Source organism: Nesoenas mayeri (genome assembly GCF_963082525.1).
Source record: "Nesoenas mayeri genome assembly, chromosome: 1".
Taxonomy (NCBI): domain Eukaryota; kingdom Metazoa; phylum Chordata; class Aves; order Columbiformes; family Columbidae; genus Nesoenas; species Nesoenas mayeri.
The window spans coordinates 25374339-25398537 of NC_137541.1; the positions used below are offsets into that span (position 1 = coordinate 25374339).

At 39.2% G+C, this 24199-nt stretch overlaps 1 protein-coding gene across 1 annotated transcript in view; it reads right to left on the bottom strand.

Annotated features, from left to right (window-relative positions):
- The window catches only part of KCND2 (potassium voltage-gated channel subfamily D member 2), a gene marked incomplete at both ends in the record, with an annotated part of 266062 nt that overhangs the window by 7915 nt on the left and 233948 nt on the right, over positions 1 to 24199 (bottom strand). Inside the window, one exon of the mRNA XM_080363167.1 lies at positions 8465 to 8627. Coding sequence (XP_080219293.1) covers positions 8465 to 8627 — 163 coding nt within the window. The remainder of the gene's footprint in view (positions 1 to 8464; positions 8628 to 24199) is intronic.

Below are 24199 nucleotides of genomic sequence, written 5' to 3' on the forward strand. Positions count from 1 at the left end.
CTGCCGTGAGCTAGTTTCTCAGAGCCTCTGGGTTTTGAGAGTAGCAGAATGTGATAGTGTTTTTTATGCCATCTCCCAGCTAATTTTCTGAATGCTTGCCAGGCCTTTTAAAAGCCTTTTTTTACCTCTTCATATCTATTGATATAATCAGACTTAATACTTGTTGTCATTGGTCACAATCTGTCCATAAGCTGATTTTTCAGAGACTGAAATTGCTTAGCGAGATCTGAGATTTCCCAGGTGAGCTTCATTGCTTGTGAAGGTGACTTCCATCCCAGAGCAGAAGGTGGCTCATGAGTGAAGGACACTTTGCATCCATTGACTGTAGTGCAACAGCTGGAAGCCAACATTAAGGGAAAGCACAAAGAAAAGACTCTCAAACAATAATATGGAAACCAGAAGCTTTTATGGGATTTCTAGGATGGCATGCTGGTTCTGTAATTTTTGTGGCTGGTTACATGTGTAAGAGGGAGTCTAGGTTTATCTTCCTGGTTAGGTTTCTGATTCTGAAAGCCGTGTAGCATCTGGAATTCAATGGCAGCTGAAGCACAGGAGACACAGTGAAGAACCTGAAAAACTGACTTTGATACATTAACAGAGACTTCATATCTGATAATTACTCAGTGCATATTTTCAGAAAATAGGGGGAGCATTTTTCCCCTCTCCCCCCATTTTCTGTGGCATTAAATGTCAGCATGAAATGACTGAGAATCCCTGAACACTTAGAGAAAAGCAGCCTGGTCACTGCAGCCGCCAGAGGTCTCTGACATGATTAATAATTAACTGACTATAAGGAATGACTCAACACCATGCTTCTTTGCAAACACAGCCTCAGACTTACAGAAGATCTTCTCAACAGCAAGCCAAGAAATTAATGACAGCTAATAGAAAACATGTCTAGAATCTGGCTTATGTTATATGTCATGCATTTATCATCTTTTAATTGTTCCACAAGAAAATAAGATAATGCTGTGCATGTGTGCCTCACTGAGACAAAAAGATCACATGAGAAGTTGTTGCCTGATTTTGTGATATACTGGCCATTTTAGATTAACACATTGGTCTGTCACGTTCCCCAGAACACACAGGCTTTCCAGCTATGCAGTTAATTCACCTTATTCTAGCGGTAAGGAGCGAAGTGCCTGGACCACATGCACAGTGTTTCTGCACAGGTGAATTCCTACCTTCTCCTTCCTCCTGTTAGCACTGAAAGGACATCTGCAGCCCCAGACTCTGTCACCCTGAGCGGGTCCCCAGAGGCTAGACTGGAGGTAAATGTTCAGCCAGGATTCTTTCACTGAGCACCATGGCTGACCAGGCCTAGGCAGCTTGGCGTGCTGCAGTGAGCCACCAGGAGGGCAACACACCGGCCTGGCCTGGGGTCTCCAGGACCCAACCTGTGGGGGAATGGTCAACAGCTCCAACCCTCTGGGCTCACACGGGCTCCTTGGTGGCAAATCCAGAGCCAACAATGTGGTTAGGGCTGAGTCCTCAGGTCTGGCAATCAAAAACACCCTTGGCAGAGACAGGTTATTTTCAAGGTGGAGCTCTTCAGATGCAACACCAGCATGATGGGCTAAAGGCTAGGGGAACAGCTTTACCTGCACTGCAGAAGGCAGTCATGGGTTGGGACATGTGCATTGGATAATATTCATAAATATATTAAAGGTCTCTCTTAGCACTACTGTTTAGCCTTAGGAGCTTGAGATGCCTTAGAGGTACCTCTGCAGGGTATAACAAGGAGTCTCATAAATAAGTGATTTCAGTTAGAAATGTTTTAGCTGTGGTACTTTTCAGAGTGCTCTTTATCAAGGGAGATTCATTAGTTTTAATGAACAAAGATTTTACATACATTAGTTATGCTTTTCTTTGAACATGCATATTCATTTTCTCTTTCAGTGGCTGAAACTAATGATGGTGCAGCATCATTTAATAAAGAAATATAAAAAATACAGTGGTTCATCAGACTGTCTTAATATATCAATTTACTACAACACATATAAAATGAAGGTTGTACTTTCCATGCGAAGATTTCAAATTGCTTTACAAATACGGACGTATTGCATCTTAGAAAGCTTTTGTGAGGTGGAAAGTAATAGCTTACATCTTTATAACTGGGACTTATTCAGGTGGACTGAATTTACATCACTTACCAAAGGGAAGACAATGAATCTATTAACAAGACAGGAACCAGATATTGTAACTTTCATCCTTATACTTCAGCTTACAGAAAATACTCCTGAAACTGGAGGTGTTTACAAATCTGTTAAAGGGATAAGATTTCTTTTCACTGCTTCTGCCTGATTTACATCAGAACCTGTAGCATGAGTGGTCTCGTGACTCTTCACATTTCCTATCAAGGAACCATTAAAAGCTCGTGTCAGCCACAGGATTTAAGGGCTGTGCACTGAGGATTGAATTCCCATGAAGGACACCAAAATGATGTGATGACATCAGGAGAACTGTGATTACAGAAGAATTGTATTTTCCTTTACTCTACAAACTGCATTCTCTGTCACATCCAGCAGAAAGGGAGGGATAACTGCCCCTTTCAATGACAGCAAAGCCCTTCCTAACTCTCCCCTTTCATGAAATATCTAGCAAAAAAAAAAAAGGATTAAGTTTTTCAGCAGTAGATTATCTTCTTTGCTGTGAGGTTTTCCCTGTTAGTCATTGAATATGAAACCTTGGGTTTGGCAATTTTAACGTTGTTTAGAACAAACCCAATGTACCTGAAGAAATACAATTATTTTACTTATTCTGATGAAAATCCACCATAATTATCTCATCTGAAACTTCCTAAAGAAGTTGATCATCATCTCTGTTTTTATAGCATCCCTTGCAGCTGCACTGAACTTTCATTTTGAATGCATTCTCTTTTTTCCTGTCTCAAATTTTGCAACTTAGAGGTGGATCTTTGTCTGTGATCGCATTTATGAAACCTTACAAAGAGAAAACACTGTTATTCAACAACAGCTAGTGCTGTCAGTTTTTAGAAATATAAACATTTATTTTCACAAGGTTTTAAACAGTGCTAAATGCAGCACTGTACAGTATTTGCAACATCCACCTTTTAACACTTATGATGACCTCAGTTGTCCAGCTGTGTTAAGAGAGAGATTTTATCAGGAACACTTTAGAGCAGGGCTTACTGGGGTACTCAGAATAATTTTTGGCAAGATTAATAATTAACTGTTTGCTATGCAAGAAGCCTGAGTGGCCTAGGTAATTTAGTACTTAGATAGCTCCTGTTGTCTCTCTTCCGCTACCCTCCAGACTACATAACTATCTTACTATCAAAACTCAAAAAATACTAATTACTTACCTCAGGGTTATTATTATTTTTTTTTTTAACTTGTACAATTAAAAGATAAGAACTCCTTCACAGTCATTCTGTGTGTACTTGTTTTGGTTGGGATAGAGTTAAATTTCTTCATAGTAGCTGGTATGTGTCTATGTTTTGGATTTGTGATGGAAACAGTGTTGATAACACAGGGATGCTTTAGGTACTCCTGAGCAGGGCTTACACAGCGTCAAGGCCCTTTTGCTCCTCAGACTGTCCCACCACTGAGTTGGCTGGAGGTGCACAAAAGGCTGGGAGGGGACACAATTGGGATAGCTGACCCCAACTGACCAAAGGGATATTCCACACCATATGACATCATGCTCAGCAGTAAAACTGGATGGGGCTTAGAGGTTGGAAGGGGCTGCTGTTGCTCTGGGACAGGCTGGGCATCAGCCAGTTGGTGGTGAGCAATTGTTTTCTTTTGAATTGCTTCTTTTTCTTGGTATTGTTTCCTCCCACCCTCCCTGTTGTTCTTCGCTCCCCTTCCTTTTTTAAAAACCATTAAACTGTCTTCATTTCAACCCATGAGTTTTTGCACTTTTACTATTCTGATTCTCTCCCCCATCCCACTGCAGGGGTGTGAGCAAGTGGCTGGGTGGTGCTGAGCTGCCTGTCAGGGTTAAACCACAACTCTGTGGCTCCTACAGAGATGGCCAAAATAGTCTGAAAATCATTTATGTTGTTGCTTACATCATTTTTTGTTTGGCTGTTCATATATCCACCTTACACATTTGCTTTCAAAAACCAGGCCCACATTTCATGCTCTGATTTTCTAATTTTCAGTAATTGCAAATAATTGACTTCAGATTAGCTGACAATAATTTATAGGACGTCAACTTGCAGCAGAGAAGAAAATGTTGTTTACTTTGTACATTAATGAGTACGGAATTAAATAAGGTGCATATATTTGTTGAGACGTGCTTTGCTTTCACAATCTATTCGAATTGCTATTCAGTAAACAGAAGTTTTACATGCTTTTTGCTAAATTAAAAAATCTTGGGTAAGTTATTCTGTTAGTTATGTCTCTGCAACCCCACTGAGATTAATAGTCTATCTTGTCTGAAGAAGTCATAATGGCTAGCAGGGTTTCCTCCTGCAAATGCTCAACTCTAGACTGGCAAGTGCTTTAAGCAGTTGTTTCAATTTATCCTAGAGCTATTATATTTACCTAGTAACTAATTATTCATAACTTGACAGATAAATACATCATGTACAATCAATAGATAATAAAGCCAAGCCAATTCTCAGGATATATTTTGCTATATAAAGATAAAATACCATACTCACATGAAGGATTCAGGTTGAATTTTATATATTAAAACAGATTTTGGAGTTGATAGTTGTTTGAGTGTTCTGTTCAGGCACCATGCAAAGTCACTCTAGGGAGAGAGTGCTTGGCCAACTAAAACTGAGGCTCCTCCAGGTAATGAACAATAATGGGCAGATGAACCAGCATTTAGGACTTGCTGGCTAAAAAGCTATAAGGTTTCTGCCTTCAAAAGATGCAGGAAGATAGATTTGTGGAAAACAGGGAAGGCATCTAGCAAGGAATGCTTCTTTCAGGGTAAGGAGGACATTGTCATCATAAGAGCTGTAGCAATATGCTTGGATGGAGCTTTTCAGCCAAGGTGCCATAGAGTGTCCAGGCACCTGTTCCTAGAGGGAAGCTCAAACTCCCCCTTTCCCCTCCCTGTGCTGGGAGTCATCCCAGTGACTCTGACACTGTGAGGGTCTAGCTGTACCTTAGCCTTTGATACCTATCAAATATGGAATAGGAAATGGTATCCAAGCTTGCTTAAACTTTTATTTTTCCTTTCCTGTCCTTTTTCTTCCTTTCTTTTCCTTTACACATGGGCCAGTCACGACACATCTGTCATAACTTTGACACTTGAAGGCACTGATGGGCCACCAAAATAACTTGGCTTCTTGAAGTTGTCTCTAGCTGAGAAAAGCTCCACAAATAGGATTCTTCAAAACTGTCTCAGTTGTGATAAATCTGCTTCAGGAAAAGGTATAGTAAGACTACTGAGCATAATTAGTTCTGCCCTGACTTCTAAAATGTATTTTGCCTAATTTATTTATTTATTGTTGGGATAGGTCAGATCCTTGGACCTTATTATCTGATAGAAGAAAATATTCTGATAAGCAGAGATGGTTTTTATGTTTTTTATTTTACTTTTTGAATTGCTTGGTTTTGGTTTTGTTTATATTGAGGTATCTCTTACAACAATGTATTTCCATGGTTGGAAACAGGAACTTCCTTTCAAATGCATTCAAAATGAGATGGTATATAAAAAAAATTCTCTCTTCCATCTTCTTCTGAACATTAATATACGGCGCATTTTTTCCAAAAAGAAACTAATAGAATTGTCTAATCTTGAATGACAGAAATCAGTAAATACATCTACTCACGGTCACATGGCTCTTGAATAAACCTAATGTAAGTGACAAATTTTTTCTGCTAAAAGTTTCCAGTGCTCCTGAGACTAGATTTCAGGTTTTCAGTGGAGAACTTTCTCTTGAGTTTCCTTAGAGCCCAAAAGTTTTTGTCATGTCTGAAGACTACCTTGATTAAAATTCTGTATGAAATATTGATAAAGTAAGTTGAACAATTCAAATACTCAATTCTATCAGATGGAAGCTGTTGCAGGCAGCAGGAGGTACCATTGCCTGCATGGGTTCATGCTGTGTTCCATGAAACAGCACCTTCTTTCAAGCTTAAGTTCTTCAGCCTTAGAGAATAGAAATAAGGTTGGTGTCTAGGGAAATGCTTATTTTAGAAAAGTGTGTAAATCTTCTATTGTACTGAATGAAGAAGGAATTTCAAACTTCAATAATGTGACCTTTTTGCTTGAATATTCTTATACAATGCAGTGGAACCCTCCTGTGAAATACAAGGCTATATTTCATAGCTAAATATTGCTAGATATGGACTATACAGTACCAAATAAGTTCTTTTAGTTGATTTTTCTTTTTCAGTCTGTCAGAGCAATATTCAGTTCAACATCTCAGTCATTTTAGATTGACAGAGATTAACTTTGCAATAGGAGATATCAATGAAACACACATCCAGTGCTAAATTAATCAGACCTCAAAATCATTTTCTCCAAAGCAAGCAGGGTATAAACACAGTCAGAGGAAATCTCTCATCCTCACTTTTGGCATTGCTCTGGGGAGCAGAGGAAAAGACGCTTGGCAGGATTGCCATTCATCACTTTATATTCCTGTTGGAAACACACAATGAGCTCACTGTTTTGCAAGGAGAAAAAGTCAGTTATTAACTCAGGCAGTTTCTATTCAGGAAGAGATTATGGAGAATAGCAGCCAGCCTGCCAATCTAATATTTGCAAGGTATTTTCTTGTGTCCATCTCCTTTTCACTGGCAAGTGTAAAGCAGGCATAGAAAATTTTATTTCATGACATGCAGTAGGAAATAGTTTCTATCTGAAGTAAGGCTGGTTGTGTCTGCAGTTATTATGAAAGCTCAGAACAGGCACATTGATTGCTGGGATCAAGCAGATCTGTTATCCATGACAGGCGCAATGCTTGGAGGCACAGTAATGAAGCATTGTGTTCTGGCTGATACATACTGTTCCTTCTCTGTCTGCTGCCATTACGCAAACAGAAGTGGAAAAGTTCTCAACAAAAACAATGAAGTGTAGACGCGACGTGTTCTCTCCATGTTCCAGCTGTGGGACAGGGGAACACACAGCTGGAAATAGCATGTGGGACAAAAAAGCATGGAAAAGGCTGTGCAGAATTAGTAGAAAGGTCATGTGTGGTATTTGAACCACTGAAACACCATATATTTGAAGTCAAGTTTCTAGACAGGTGTGACATTTCTGCGATACGTCTGGTTTCTTTCATGGCCATTTTCCTCATCTGACAGCATTTTTCCAAGATCTGGCCACAAAAGGGTGCAATATCTTCAGCCCGGGCCTATGACTGGTGTTCTTGGCCATGTGCCTCTGCTTCTCCTGATTTTTCTGGGGATGGTATCACTGTGTATATCTACTTCACTTCCTTTTTATGAAGAAATCAGTCAAAAAGTGGGCAGAAAGAAACACACAAACATTTTGTATCTTTAAATCTGGTGCTGTCATTTGTATGAAGCAGATTGTGGGAGCCTGTGTTCCCTGGTTTATGTATTATATGTCATTGCTGGAGACTCAGGACCTCTGAAGAGAGGTCATGGGACCACAAAAACCCCAGGTGGTGACACTTCAACCTTGGAAATCTTGCAACCTGTGCAGCCTTTCAACTGCCACCAGCAGATGAGCAGAAGGCGATGCCTCTTGGCTCCTCTATCAGGTCTCCAGGTGCCAATGGAGACCATCTGAGCTGCTTAGCATCACCGGGTTGGGTGAAGTGGATTGAGACTAGGACACTGGCAGTGATGCGGAGATGAAGATGACTGTCCAGGCTTGGCTGCATCTCTCCTGGTCAATAGTTCTTCCTGGCTCCTGACCTTGCTTGATGGGTCAGGGAGGGAAACTGTCTTGTTGTAGAGCTAGTTGATATTTCAGTGGGAGACTCAGCAAATCAAGGAAGCTGGAAAAACAGACTTTTGCTTTCAGCTTTCCCTGATTAAGCTGTTTTTTTGAAGCCTTTTACACAAATTAGAGCTGAGGAGACAAGTTCCCCAATAATCAGATCCCCCAGGGACTGAACCTGAGAATTAAACACATGGATTAGTGAAGCAGGCTGTTAAGACAGACATTAGAAATCATTATAAGGGGTTTTCTTTTTTTGGCTATTATTTTCCTCAGAAGATTCTGGTGGAAAGTCTGCCTGAAAAATACACAGAAATCTTCAGTGGATGGCACTGAAGCTATTGCCTGAAAATACTAGATCTAGTCTAACAAGTAGGATAAATTACCACAATAATAGATTTGTAAGTTTTGACAGAAAAGATAAGGGAACCTTTTTTTCCTGCCCCCCGCAAAAAAACCAAAACCCCACGAAGTATTTGCATCTGGGACACTGGGTAGGCATGTAGCACATACATATAGTACTTCTCTTGCTAAGAAACTAAACTCACTTTCAAATGTACAACACATAGAAAAGTCATATTTAATCTATTGTTCAACAACAAAACGAGAAAAATTATGAGCTCACCTTTTGTGCCCTGCGCTTGTCTGCTCGTTGATTCTGATGGTAAATACGGCTGAAGTTGGAGACAATTACAGGAACAGGCAGAGCGATGACTAAGACCCCACTCAGGGAGCATATTGAACCAAAGATCTTGCCAGCTATTGTCTTCGGCACCATGTCACCATACCTGGGTTAAAGAAAACAAAACATTTAGTAATGACAAAATCTCTTATAAGTATTGAATTTCAGGATTAATTAAGTGCACAATGGATTTTACTTCTCTTGCAAATAATAATCGCTGCATACAAGTAATGTTTTATATACATAAGCATACACACACACAGAGCTTGCTCAGTGTTCTGCACACATAATTATAATTTCAAGCTAATATTGGATGTCCTGTCGATCAAATTGTGGGCAACATTCTTTCACCTACTCTAGTTTCCCAGGCTGCCTCTACTGCAATGGAGAGAGGGTCACCTTGCCATGGAAAAAAGAAAATAATCAGTGTCAAAATTAAGTCTTCGTGCTGTTTGTGTGTTGGAAGAACTCATCGCTTTCCATTGGTAAGATCCTAGGGAAACCACTTGGTAAGTTAGATACCAAGCTGAATAATCTGTTGTCTCACTAGGTTGATATACAACTTTCATTTAGGAAGGTAGTGCAATTTTGGAACACGTTGTCTAGGAGATAATGGACTTTCTGTCTTTGGAGATTTTCAACACTTGGCTAGACAAAAGTATGGCTGACCTAAGCTACTGTTATTGATAGGCTGTCTGTGAGTGAGAGGCTGGACTAGCTGGCCTCCGGAGGTCCCATCTACAGTTTAGCCAAAAGCAAACACAAAAAATTCAAGCAACAAACAAGAAACCAAACAAATTCTAACCGTGAATCCCAGCAGTACTCAGAATGACTAGGGTTACCAGCTTTCTTTATGCTGCTGGCTATTGTTTTGTCCAGCAAGTAAGAACATAGTGCTGTTGAAGGACGTAGAGGCACTCCAGCTCTTTGCGCTCTGTGGACTGCCATATTCTATAGACAAGTATGTAAATACATACTACAGAGTTTAATAAAGAGATAAAGTACCTTCTGATACTCTTTTGTTTTAATTTTACTGGAATTTATATTATTACTAGACATTGATTGTAGCATGTGGATTTAGTATGCTTGAGAGCAGAGACATAACACACTACCTATTGCAAAGAATTTAGAAACTGTTAACACAAGAAAAGGTAAGAAATAAAACTGCAGGAGGGGCAGTGTTTGGAAAATGCTATCTGGAAAACAGAACCTGTCTGTTGAGCAGGAATTGGAAAAACAATAGAGAAGATGGGAAGGTACAAATTTTGCACCTGTTCATGAGAAGGACAGGTTAAAAGGGATGAGGATATCCAATGATGGAGAATCTATGTCAGGTTAGAGAACACTTTCTAGCAATGAGAGCTCAGCATATGTCAAAAGGAGACTATGTATCACCTTGTAGGTGAAGATGAATGGTTTATATTTTGTAAGACAAGAGAAGGTTTTAAATGTAAATATTCAAATAAATTGTCATCCAGGAAGATAAAATATAGGTGATCAAGTCTTAGAATATTGTCAAAGATTATGTTGTATAAAATAAATGTTTAGTTCTTTTAAAAAGCATGCCCAAGTGTAAAATATTCACAGGAAAAAATACATTAATATTTCTACCAAAAAGCCCCCTCACCCGGTTCAATATTTGAATGCTATTAGTTTCTGATTTTGTGACATGTAGGATTGGATTAAAAGATATACTGTAACAGAATCCATCTTCTAAATTATTAATATAGCTGGTCTTAATTACAAGATATATAAAACTTGAAAAATACTAGAAAGAAAGACATGCTTTCCTTCACATCAACATTTGCACCGTACAATACAGGCATTTTTGGTGCTTGTGTTCCTAAAGCCAGAGCTGACTGTCAGCTGTCAGGAGTGATGCATGCCCAGCTGTTCTTGCCTTTAAGCAGGGAAGTGGATAAATGATCTGTCAAGGTCCCTTTGACAAATGGGATCCCCATCACCTAAGTCCACTTTTTTGAGGTGGAGCAGTGAGGAGAGTAGTGGGCATGGGGCCAGGGTGGTGAGCTTAGAAGTCCGAGGATCGTATCACCAGTAATCATTGCTGGTTCACAGTATTTATTACTGTTTTACTTCATTTTCTAGATAAGATCTAAGCATTTTCTTAAATTGAATCAAAGTTTATCAACAGAAAGCTATTTAAAAGGCAACATATATTTACATACACCTGATGCAGTCAGATCTTGGATCGCAAAATTTACACATGCCTAGTACAAATGGAACAGATCTTTTAAAACACATTTATAAACCTATATTTAGATGCCTGTCACTTGAAATGTGGAATTACTGAACCTTCATAAGCTCACATTGTCACTGACGGCTGCTGCGGACAGGAGGCATTTCTGGCTCTAATTAATTTGAAGTTGCTCAGGGATATAGTTGATCATGTTGATAATGTGACACTGTAATTACGTGAATTAAGTGGAGACGGATGCTTTAGGAGTGGTGACAGGAGCTATTAGCTGTTCCATCGCTAACATTTCAGTATTTATGTGTGGACCTACCTACTTGACATAAGGAGATGTCTTTTCACAGTATTTCTGTGTTATGGAGTGAAATAAGAAAATAATGATTGTTTGATACATGAGGGTATTTTGCAATGTTTTTCTTACCTTCTGAGCAAAATGATGGATAGATAGATATACTGCTTACTTTAAAATAACTTGCTTTTGTTTATTTTTCTATTTTGGCTCCAATAAGTTGTAGTTCGGTGACATTTTCCAAATGTAAGGTTGTTTGTCCATTTTTTAGTGCTTATAATATCTTTCACATCATTAGCAACTCTTACATAATTAGTTTTTCTCCTGTTGATAAACACTGTGTTGGAGATATTTAAATAAAATTGCAGTCAGAAAAAATGACTTTGAAGAAATTAGCCTTCCTGCACAGGTTAGAAACATATTTGCTCAGTTTTGTGACAAAACAGAGTATTTACTACATTTACCCTGGTTAGCCTTGTTCTCCTTGGGGACAGTGACACAGATTTTAGTCTAGTGTAGGCACAAGCAGAATTGTTAATGAAGTTCCTGCTGCAGGATTAAACATTACCTTTAGTTATAACCCATAAATCACCAAATACCACCAGTGGAAGCAGGTGACAAAATTAAGTGAAAATTTCTTCCTTTACCTCACCTGTAATTGCTTTCTTCCTTGAAAAGTCTAAACCGAAAAAGAACATAACTCCATTTTCAGATGGCAGGGTAGCTTTGTGGTGCTTGTATTTCAAAGTGGAAAAATTATACTCGATCTCTAAAAGAAATTCTAAATTCTGCAGAAAATCTGATCTCTCCAGTCACAGAGACAACAAATATGTCATCTTATTAAGCAATATTCACAGGGTCACTTTTGAAAAGAGAACAGTTTCAAGGTTTTATCTAGTGCTACCCTGCCTGTCTTACTGCTCTTCAGACTGTAACTGCAAACATATTCTCCTTTACATGCTTTTTGTCCTATTTGCAGTCTTGTATATAGTTTGTATATAGTTGTTCCACATATGTCTATTAGTGTGGCCAAAGCTCAAGTCAGTCTTTGGGCATTTATGACTTGTACTGACAATCTAATTTTGTAATGTCAAAAGTGTCATCCCAATATTGTACGCTCTGGATAAGTGAAGAAAAAGAGATGTTGTACTGATCTCTGTCATCAATCATGTGCATTACAATTCATTAGCCAAACAGGGGAGGGAAAAGCCTATGACAAACTAGATGTGTCGATCAAGTTTTATCAAATCACAAGTCAGAAACTACATGGTAAGACTAATGCCCAGGTTTCACTAGACATAGTGAAGACAGGTCAGACACGCTGCTGCTTGAGGTTTGTGAACATCGTTCACTAAGTGACGTCGTACAGGGATGTAAGGATGGATTTAAGGGCATGTGAGCTTGTCCCAGTTGTTTGTATTCAACAGGTGACAGACCACATTTGCATAGTTTGTTCCTTACTGCAAGGGAAGGCAGCAAGCCAGTGGATTCCCTTATTTTGCAAATACTGGCACTTTCTAAGTACTGATCTGAGTAACGTGGGCACAATTTCTTAGTGTTTTGCAGGACAGATTCAGGGGCACAAAATGCAGCTTGAAACACACAAGAAGGCTGAGCTATTGTATGATCTTGGGAAATATGGAGGTTTTTGGGTTTACAAATGCCCAATCTGTAAAGTAAGCATTGCCATGTCAGTGCTCACCTGTGGACATCCACCTACCAAAGCAATATTACTTTTCTAACTGAAGAGTGACATATATCTGATGCTGAAAAACATAAGCGTATGGTGGAGGATAAAGTAAGTAATAATAGAAAATGTAAGTTAACAATATTTTTCTGTATGTTTTACAGATCAGAAATTCATATTTGCAATAGCTTATTTCAGATAGAAACACACACCCCCCTCCCCCCAGTGGTGACCTCTACACTAAAAATCTGAAATTGTAGGACATATGTAGTAGGAATAAATCTAGGACAGACGTTTTTACAAGGATGAAGTCGTTTAGGCTAATAGTAACAGATATATGTAAGGAAAAAAATGCCACTATTCGAAAAATCTAGCTGCAATAACGTTTACTGACACTAGAGGGCATAAACGCCATTAAAAATAAATGCAAAAACATTTTAAAATACGTGTTACAAATACATGTGCCCGCTCCCACCCCATTTGAATTTATTTACATTCTTTATAAAACATTGCATTGATTGAGATCTGTTGTCTGCTCCCATCTTATTTGCTGAAAATGAAAGGTAGTAACACTTCTGCTTTCAAACATTTAAAACGTGTCAGAAAATGAAGGAGTTGTAAAATAAGTGAAAAGTCATTAAAATTAACTTGGTAATATTTATTTTTAAAAGAAAGGGAATTTATGACCAATGAACAATGAAAACAGCACGAAATCCATGGAAACTAAACAGTAGAAACCAGCGTGTCTCTTTTTTTTTTTCTTTCATGTGTGGGAGACAAATCACATTTCCCAGTGGGTTTAGCGTGTCATCCAGGCAGAATTCAAGCTTTTTGCACTGGAGGTGGTTAACAGAATGGTGCCCTGCCTCTCCAGGACCAGGTCTGTCCTCCCATCCTCTAGCTGCTCTCTTGCTCTGAGCAGAGGTGGTGCTTCACCCACCTGGGTGAGATGATGATGATGGTGATGATGATGATGATGATGATGATGATGATACATCTGCCCTCTTGTTTCCCTCTCAGCTAATGGCTGTTTCCTGCTCTCCAGGAGCTGCAGGCAGAGCCCCAGAGGCTGCTCTGGTGAGACTCTCAGCGAAGATTATACAGCTGCTCATCGGCCCATGCTTTTAGGCAGCCAGCCACACAATTGGGCATGGGCTTACGTGCCAGCAGAGGGGAGAAGGCAAGAAAAGCAATTCCCAGCCTTTCTGACACTAACAGTAATCATGATGAATCTGCAGCCTCACCTAGGTCTTAAAATAGCCTAATGATTTTGGAAAAGTAATTTCTAATAATACAAAATATTGCTGTTAGTGTGAGACGCAGAACATTACACAGTTTATTCCAAATTTTATTCCAGCCTGGAGAGATTCTGCATGGAATTGCAAATAATCTTCCCGTCTGCTTTTATCGCTCCAAAGGGCCTTCTGTTGCAATTGCCCTATCTTCTGCTCAGTAGTGATGGACGTGGTCCCCTCTGGGGTCCACAAATGTTCCTCCAAGAGCTGGCCAGAATGATCACTCATGAATGATGAAAACCACATCTGCTTCTCAGGAGTGGCAGCACTCCCTGGGCTTCCCAGGAAGAGATTCAAACTATTGCTGCTGCACCTGGTTGAGTTTGCAGCTTCTGAAATACAAAATTTCTAACAAAATTCAGGGATCTTTTTCTGCATGTGCACCAGGGCTTTTATCTAAGAAGCTTAAATAGATTTGTAAAAGTGGGCTTCAGTACTTAGAAGTAAAAAAAAAAAAGAACTTGCCCAAGGAAACAATCCCAGTTTCTTGTACTGAAGATAGACATAGAGATAACCAAAGTCCTTCTGTTTTCATTTACCATAAAATATTAAACCCCAAGTGGTAAAGAGTATATTTTTTTTCTTTTTTTTTTTTTTTTTGGTCATCTTTCCCTCACTTCGTAGGAAAATTTAACATCCTAACTGTTCCTGAGCTGCTGCAAAGCATCACAGAAATATGAAAATATGATACCTGGTTCTTGTTATACAGGGGCTATTTAAACCACAGCTCAGCTGACTCCTAACAGCTACATTGCAGTTACACAGACATAGTGCTAAGGTGGCATTTTGTTTTGTTTTGTTTTGCTCAGACTTCAGAGGCTAAAATAAGCATATTTGTTTTTAGGAAAAAGAGAATATTTCTGAATGGATCAGACACTTTTTATGACTAAGGAAAGCAACATAGCAGAGAAATTATTCTTGATGCAAAATTTGCCAACTGCCTTTCCTAGTGTTACCTAAATGTGGTGGTGCTCACATCACACTGGCCATCATCCAGAGTCATAAGTAAAATTAGGCCTTTTTTAGAGTTTGGGGGCAAAGGGAGCTTCACACAACTTTTCACAGGGTATCAGGCTTCTGCAGCAAGTGCAAATGCCCTTACGCTGCAGGGCCCCTCCCAGTGCCCGAGCCCTATCGTGCTGAAAGGTGACACTGAGAACATGAACATCACTGCTGAGGGTCTTTGGCCACTGAGGAAGGCATTGACTTACTCTTCCAAATCCCTTTTTGGCTTTTTTTTTTTTTTCTTTTTTAATGATGTAACATCATGGCTCATTATGGACTATAGCAGAATTGAGGCTTCCAGCACCAGCTTCCATGATGGAGATGTTTACCCCACCATGTATTTGGTGGGGTATTATGCTTACTACAGTGGATGGAGGACTGTACATCAGCAATAAAATTCATCAGCTGGACTGCCACATGCTCCAGAAGGAGTGACTGGTTCAGTCCTGCCTTTGTGCTATCACAGATGTGTGAATTAACCAATCTCAATTAATTTCCTTCGCAACAAGGTTGGCTCTAGGACTAAGCAGATATGCTTCAAGCGACCAAATATCAGTTAACCACTTTGACCTCAAGATCAGTTAAAAAAAGGCCATCAGTGAATAACATAATCTATCCATTTTGAGAGTAGAAAAATAAGTGCTACATATAAAGCAATATTATAGAGTTGTCAAATTATATCTGACAATTGCAAAATGGTGTCCTTGTCTGAGGAGGGTGCTTTGCACTGTTATAAAGCTGTTCCCTAGAGCTTTCAAGCTGCTTGGTGACTAAATGCTGGCAAGTTGACACTAATTAGTCATTTATTTCAACATTACATCCAAAACCAGATAATTTAAATTGCTACTGGTAATAAGTTTAAGTGGAATTTCAAAATAAGCATTTCAACTGTGTTGCCTTGAGGATTCAACCTGTACATTTTTAAAACACCACTGTATGTGAATGTGAAATGATCCAGGGCTAGATACAGAAGACTGAGACAGAAGTAAAAATGTCTTCATTTCCTAAAATCATTGTTAGTCCTAAGAATACTATATCTATTTAACATAGAATTCATTTATTACTTTGTTGTATTACTTCAGAATTTCAAGTCTTTAAGACACACTGGTGATAAGCTTGGCTGCTTAATTATTCATAAAAAGGTACAAATGATTACAGGAAGAATATACTTCTCCTCTGTCACTCAGATACTTTACATTTTCTGGACCCTGATGTAGACATTCCCCTCTTTTCATTCTATTTTATGTGAAGCCAACACTAACTCAAAGAAAAAAACCGGACAATTGGATCTTTGCCCTTACAGTTCTGACTTACTTCTCTAAGAGAAAATGGTCCAAAGTCTTTGCTGCTAAAAATCAATGACTTGTATCACTTATTTAGTCCAGACCTAATTTTTTAACAATTCTTTTGTCAATGCATGCACCCACAGACAAGTAGATATATAGGATGAACTGACCAGGTCTTTCAAGGCTTAGAAATAAACAAAATAATACCAGTAAGAGGTGAGGTCAAAGCTTTACTAAGCCTAGTATAGTCTCCGAAATTCAACCTGAAGCAAACAAACATATAAGGAAAAAAAGTAGACTAAATACACATGATAATATCCTTGAATGATCTTCCATCCTCTAACTGCTTACAAATAACTCAAGAAGCAGCAAAATTGTAATTTATTTGTAGTTAGTGATCCTTAGTGGATCACAGTTCCATGGGCTTTATTTTGTCCCCTTAAATTGATGCACATTTTTGGCATTCACAACACTGTGTGGCAATTCCTTGGTCACGGTCATTTTGACTATTCTGGCTGTGGTTCCTTGCTTCGTAGGATGCCCCCAACCAGGTCCTCATACTCAAAAACCAGCCGGTGTGTGATCTCTAGCCACTCTCCTCCTGCTACTTTTCTTTTCATACCTATTTACCTTATGTCTTTTCTAGCCTGACAAGTCATATTCAGCTCGTACAGAATCTACTCTCTAATACACTTCTATACTACCTACAAGTGTGCAAGACCAGAACTGCACACGGTTTTCAAAGAAGAGGCATGTACAAGTTCAGAATAGCTTATTTTTCTGGTTCCAACTTGAACAGCGAGCTGTTATTACTCACGATGTCAATATTTGATTTCTCATCCTTGTTATTTCTCAGTCCAAATCTTTATGGGTGAGAGCTGGTAAGATTTGCCTTACTTGCCCCCTCTATCACTGACAGAGGAAAAGGAGCTGTTAGACTTCTGGCACAGTGTGGGGGTCTTGCTGACTGTCATGACATAATTATTACAAAATAATTGTTCAAATGGCATAGCTCACTCAGTACCTGTGCTAATCAGAGAAAGAAAATGCACTCATAGATTTGTATTAACATTTAGGTTTAAAGACGTGCAGCTTTTTTGTCCTGTGAATAGATGAATGCACACTGATCCCAAACACTCTGCATTTTAAGTACATTGATACAAATACAATAGAGTATAAAGAATTTCCAGCAGTTCCTGCTTGAGACATTAACCAGAAAAAACATGAATATCAGGATATAAAAAAGCCCCACCTTCAGAAGTAGCTACTCTTCACATCAAAGATTAGGGGTGGAACATGAGCAATGCCTTCAGGTGAGGGTCTGGCCATACTGCCTAGGGAAGACTGAATGAAGAACCCATGGTACAGGTGGTAAATGAGAATAATGTGAGATTCATTGACTATGCCAAGGCTGGCTGTGAAGAGAGTCCAGCTGCCGGCTCCATTGATTCCCAGCAGGAGAGACCAGGGTTTGCCACATCGCTCCTGGGAAATTATTCCAAAGGCAGCTGCTAAATATCACACATCTCCCCCATCTGGCCTTGGTTCGTGAATGCTCTCTGTTCTTAGACACCCCAGGGGCATGAGGAAGATGACAACACCACACATTTCTGTATTCTTCTAGTAACACACTGTTTAGCAAAACTTCAGCATCATGACTAAAATTAGAATTGAGCTGTGAAGCACAGATTTTGGTGAAGGTCCAAATGCATCTTTCTGAAGCCCAGGAGTACGTTTTGACGTGCCACCTTCAGTGGAGCGGAGACGAGAATTTTCCCATTTTGTGATTAGGTATATTCTGGGTACAATGTTCATTCCAGAAATATTGCTGAAAATTTTACGTAATTAATTTCTCCTACAGACTTTCCTCTAGCAGCAATACTTGTGCTAAACAGCAGCAAAATCAAAACAAAGCATTAATCTTCCAGTCCATTCCCAAATTTCTTTTGAGTATATATTAGCCATCAGGTCAAACTGCTTTAAGTATAAATCACATTAACACTAGAAAAACACTGTGGAACTTTGCAAGGACAGCTATGCCTTTTTTTGTGACGGCTGCTGGGCACAGCACTGATTTCGCTTGGGAATCAAATCCAGCTGCTCCCATGTTCAAGTAAAACTCTGACTGACAGAGGTTTTAGCCACTGCTGGCTTTAATGCTGTTCAGCACTCTAATGAGCAGATCAAGATCTAAAGATGGTTCCCAGCAAATTCCCAGTCTGCAGTGCAGCTTTGTCTTCGCCCTTTGTCATACCTTCCAACTTAAAAACATTCTGGTTTTTCTTCCACTTATTTAGTCCTGTTAGACAACACTGGAACTTAATACGTTAAAATAGTGAAAATAAAAATATTTGAAAAAGTGTTCTTGCAATCATAAACGGAATTATTTCCTTCTCTTTAAAAATAAACAGAAGTCCCCATCCTCACAGCTTTCTCTTTATTACTTGTTTTGCTTCAAATATTTTCACCTCTTTTGAAAATAGGCTATTGTGTCACATTCATCACTGGCCAGTTAGGCCAAGCTAGTTTTTTGCTTGCTAACATAACCACCGATGGCCCAGTGTTGTTTTTACAATCCTTCAGGCAAAGCTGAAAACACAAAATAGCTGGTGTCAGTGTGACACTGCTACTGACCTAACTCACTAGGGATCTCTGCCAAATATTGAATACTTCAGGTAATTTTTCTCTAATCCTAACTCTGAATCTGTTAAACCAGGAGTAAAAACTACTTTTGCACATTTTTATATACACACACACACATATATATATATATACATACACTTAGATAAGACCAAGAACTTTCCCATTAAGGTAATAATAATTCCTTTCTATAACTTTTGTGCAGTAGAATATTTATCACAGTCCAGGATCTTAGTGTCCCTTTCTAGCTACTAGTCAAGAAAGTAATGTTTCTGAGAACATCTACCGTTATTTTGCCTCCAAAATTCAGGTCTTTCCTCTTTCGTGACATTTTAGTGCCTTTCTATTTGGAATATATTTGAGAAAACACCTCAGTGGAAGTTATTAGCTGCAACAGACTATTTACCCTGTTTCCCTGAAAATAGGGCAGAGTCTTATATTAATTTTTGGTACAAAATTTATTACTTTTTTACGTGTATAGCTGCCTGAACACTATTGAAATTGTCTTTTTTTTATTATCTGTAACTTATTTTTGCAGTAGAGCTTATATTTTCAGCATCTTCAAAAATTCTGAAAAATCATGCTAAAGCTTATTTTCAGGGTAGGTCTTATTTTTGGGAAAATGGGGTACTATTATTTGCCTTGGTTTAATTGTCTTTTTTGCTCTTTTCCAGTTTTCAGGGGTTTCTGAGCTTGCTCAGATAAGTCCAGGAAAAATGAAGCAATTCACATACTTCAAGCCTTGCAAAACAAAAGCCTCTTCTGAGTTCACTCAAGGCTCCTCACAACTCAGCTTTCCATCAGTGCTAAATCACCCCAAACCTTGAGAGGAGGAGGAGATGTTATAGCATTCAATCCACTTAAAGTTTCCTGGCAGAGTAATTTGTTTCAGCTGAGCATAGTTATATCCCCTTTCTTGCAAAGAAACCGAAATGCTGTGTGAGCTGCTCTGCCCATGGACAGCTTAACCCTCACCCTCCCAGCTTCCAGGCGCTGCCTCTGCAGACTGTAGGAGCTTAGCATTACATAGCTTAAACAGGGAAATTTGCAATTATTACACATGAGAAGTATTGGATCAATGGCCATGAGACTCAAGTCTTCTTTTCATCAGATTGTACAGTGTGGACTTTGAACGCTTCACCACACTGGCTTTGCGTCTCGACACAAATTTGAATGGATAACTTTGGATACAGAAAGGTAGCAGCATGTTATAATACAAAGAGTGGAAATGGGTTTGCCTACCTCTGCCAGTTTTGATAGTGCATTTTGTAATGTGACCTCTTGTGTGCGAGTAATTGGACTCAAGCCACCAGTGAATCTCTAAACGTTAGCAAACTGCAGTGACATGGTAATGACTTTCTGTCACTACTAACCCCATTCCTATTTGAATTCATGTCCCATAACTGAGAGGTTCAGTGTCTCTCTGCCAATCCTCTCAGTCATTCAGGCATAATGCTTCATAACGCTGACCACTACCATTCTTTTCACGGGTAGTAGAGAAATAGATTTTCCATGAGTATTCTCCCTTTTTAATAATGTCTCCCTCTCTATTTCAGACTACATTCAAAAGCTTTATGCCAGAGCCCTTTCAAAATCTAACTTTTTAGAGATCACTTATAGTACTTGAATTTTCTCATGGATCCTTCAGAAATAGAGCTTTTGGGCCACTATGCATCCTTCCATCACATTTTAAAATGTGGACTCTGTAAAGTTTCAGTGTTCTTTAAAAAGTCTGGAGTTTTGTGGAAAATTTGCTAGATGCCCAATGGTAAAAGCAAGGATTTTGGAAGGTTATGTGAGACTTCTCTACCCAGAGAGATATGAGTATAGACACTCCGCATGTGTATGCCAGAAATGCTATAGGGAATGCTGGAAAGGGATTTTCTCAATCTCTTTCCATGCAGCCTGTATTTCATAACATGCATAAATACTCAGCAAGCCAAGCCTAAAATTTGGTACTGTTTTAATTGCACAATGAAGCCACAGCTACAAGAATTCTTATATTTTTTTTTAACTCATTAATTTTCATTTTTGAATTATGACATAGAGAAAATACTTTACCTACCAATAGTGAGTAAAGCTTTTGGAGACTGGAGCTTTCATGGAGGGTCAAATTCCTCATGCAGAAAATCTTTTTGATCTCAGTCCTCCAACAGTTGATTCAACTGCACTGAACATCAAGGTTGGAATTCAGGGGGAACACCTGCACTTATTTCCCTGCCCTTTGGAAAAAAAAAGCTGTTTCCTATCCTCTCTCTTCTTCAGGTTTTGGAAGAAAAACCTGTTTCAGTTAGGATGATGGCTCACTCTATATTCTTGGAGGATGTAGCCCTCCTAGTAGCATGGATCAGGATTCTGTGAGGGAATAGGAATTCAGTCCCACAGCACTACTTGGGCTTTTTTCCATCAACTGGCTTACACTGACCTTCTGCAGGGGGCAGGCTCCATTTTTAGGTGTCTAATTCTCCCATCATTATTTGACACAGCCTGTGCGCAAATCGTTATGCCTAATAATTAGATACTGCAGTGCTCAGGGTTGTGACATGAGACTTTTTGAATCATTAATATTATGCCTCCACTGTAATTCTTTCCCCTTCCGAAGGTTGTGTGTCATGCTTAGAGAAACGCTGTGGTATGCCAGACATCGGCATGGAAGCACTGTAAAAATTGCCTTTTCAGTAATGATTTCTGTGCTGCAAATAAGGGCTCCCACTGCTTATCCACCAAGCAGTGAATTCCCCAAACCAGTGATTCCTGAACATTTTGAACCACACTTTGACCTACTGCAAACCTTTAGAATCACATTGTTAATTGAAAACACTATAAAAGCAATATACTGCAGATCATTTTTCTTGGCCTTGCAGGATGTGTTTTTGGACCCTTGATGTAAACAATAACTAAGTAAGTAAAGCTGCTTCTAACCAGCACTCTGACCATAGCTGGAAGATTATTTCCTGAGCCACTCTCTCCAGCCTGACCTCAAGGTGCACAGCAGTGTCAAAGAATAATCTCACAGTCTCTACCTGTCTCTGCTTCGAGTATAACTATATTTGATGCATTTATCTTTCCGTTTGTCAAAATCAGTCAGGAACTCTAACCAATATCTGACAACCCTTGTGCTTAATTTTGCCTGTGCCTTTCACTGAAAATTTTGTCTTTGGATTTTAAATTTCTACTCAACCTTTTGTTTCAAACTGTGTTTCTTTTATCTTTACAACAACAGGAACAATTTAATGAGGACTGTCAAGCTCTCTCCTTTTTATGCATTTTCAATTAGTTTTGTTTCTCACTGAGTATAAATCTCTTTTTAGAGACCTTTATATAGCAAGTCTTCTGTCCTTTCCTTCTGTCAGGTTTGTTGTTTTCAGTGCATTGAACGCTGATTTTCTTCTTTTTCTCCTTGACTTTCTTATTATAGGTACTTTCTTGTTTGTGCCTACATTATAACTGTGCAGTTTTGGGGATGGAGCTGGCATCCTGGGAGAAGAGAGTTGAGGCTGCAATCCTGGTCCAAAAATATTATACACCTCAGAGAACTGTTTCTCCATGAACTGGGTCAGGGCTGCCTGACAATTGCCCCCTGGGTCCCCACTGTCTTTCAGCTCTGTACAGAAGCTCTGTGTTGAGAGAATGTGTGAAGAAATGACCTGCTGGCCTTAAGCTGTTACATGGCACAAGAGACAGAGGAGTGACAGGTATGGCTGCACATCACTGCTGTGAACATTGTGTTGTGTTGCACACATCTCCAGAAGTGACTTCTGCTCTCCTGTGAGAGATGGGAGTTGGTGTCTCATGATTGCAAGGGCTCTTAAACTGACTTTTAGCCTTGTGATTTAACATACTGGGTCATTGTAGTCTGAAAATCAGAGATGTTCAATTTTTTCAAGGGCAATTTTTTCAAAAGTAATATTTTCAAGTGGAGTAGAGCTTCTGATGAGGACTAGATTCTGGCCTCTCCACTTGCAACAACAGCTTCACTTACTTCTGTAGGGCTTCTTTTATGAGTAATTGCTCTCAGCTGTAAGTATCTGATGTGTGTGATCTAGCTCACAACCTAGATCTGATTGCAGAGGAGACTCCATCAATGTTGATGTTCAAATTGCTTCTTGTGATGATATGGCACATTAGTTAATGAAGTATTTTGCATAATTCCTATTAATTTATCTTCTGCAAGAGACCTCCCAGTTTCTCCCATCCATTTTCAGGATACGCTCTACTCTCACATTTGTACTGGTCCCTGGCACTCTGCTTAATTCTTCTTGGTGCTACACCAGAGGTTCTCCTTGGATCTCTGCTGTGTCTCTCTTTCCAGCACTCTACTTTTCCCCATAGTTCCAGCTGCAGCACCCTTCTTAAGGGAAGAGACTGCTTAGAGGCAGCTGTGAAGAAGGGGAGGAGATAGGCAGCAAAAATGTACAGCAGTAGGCCATACCACTCAACCTCTTTTTCATTTCCAGACTTAGGATTCCTTTTCGCACTACAAAAACTGAACTAATTAAAATTTTCATAGAAAGAGTAAAAACTTTTCAAGCATCTGAGACTGAATGATCACATCGTTTTATCACCATGAGTCCTATCGTATTTGCTTACTTTTCCTCTGGTGCATTTCAGATCATCCTTCACCCTGCTGACAAACTTAGACTGTGAGATCTCAGAGTTACAAGTGCTGAAGAGCACAGATTGGTTTTGTGTGTTAGACAGCTAAAAAACCTAAACCATTTTTCATTACTTTCAAAGTAGAGCAAATTTTGGTTGTAACTATTAGGAGAGTTTTCCTTTCTTCTTACTAACACTGCACTATTACAAGCTCATACGTCAGATAGCAATTAAAGCCCTCCCTCCAGGCTTCCTTTCTTTAATATGCTCATCAGTATTAAACACTAAATGTGTTTGTCTTTGGAGCTAGCAGATCTCTACTTTCTATTACGACATTTTGTCTTTAATAAGTAAGCATGCAGGTGTATCACTGGCCTGGTCCTCTTCAGAGGGAGTGGGAAGAAATGGAGAAAAAAATCCACAGGAGGTCAATTCTCACAAGAAAAAAAAAAAATAAAAGACCAAATTAATGGAAGCTTCTCAGGGATTAAAGCAGCAATTCCCATCTATGCCAATAATCAGAACATAGCTGAGCAGTATTTTTTCCTTCTGATTTTATATTACTACACTTTGATTTTCCCCTCGTCTCCCCAGCCTAAAATGTTCTATCTGTCTGGTAATCTCTGATCCTCTCAGTCATAACTGTCTGGTCATTGAACCTCAAATTT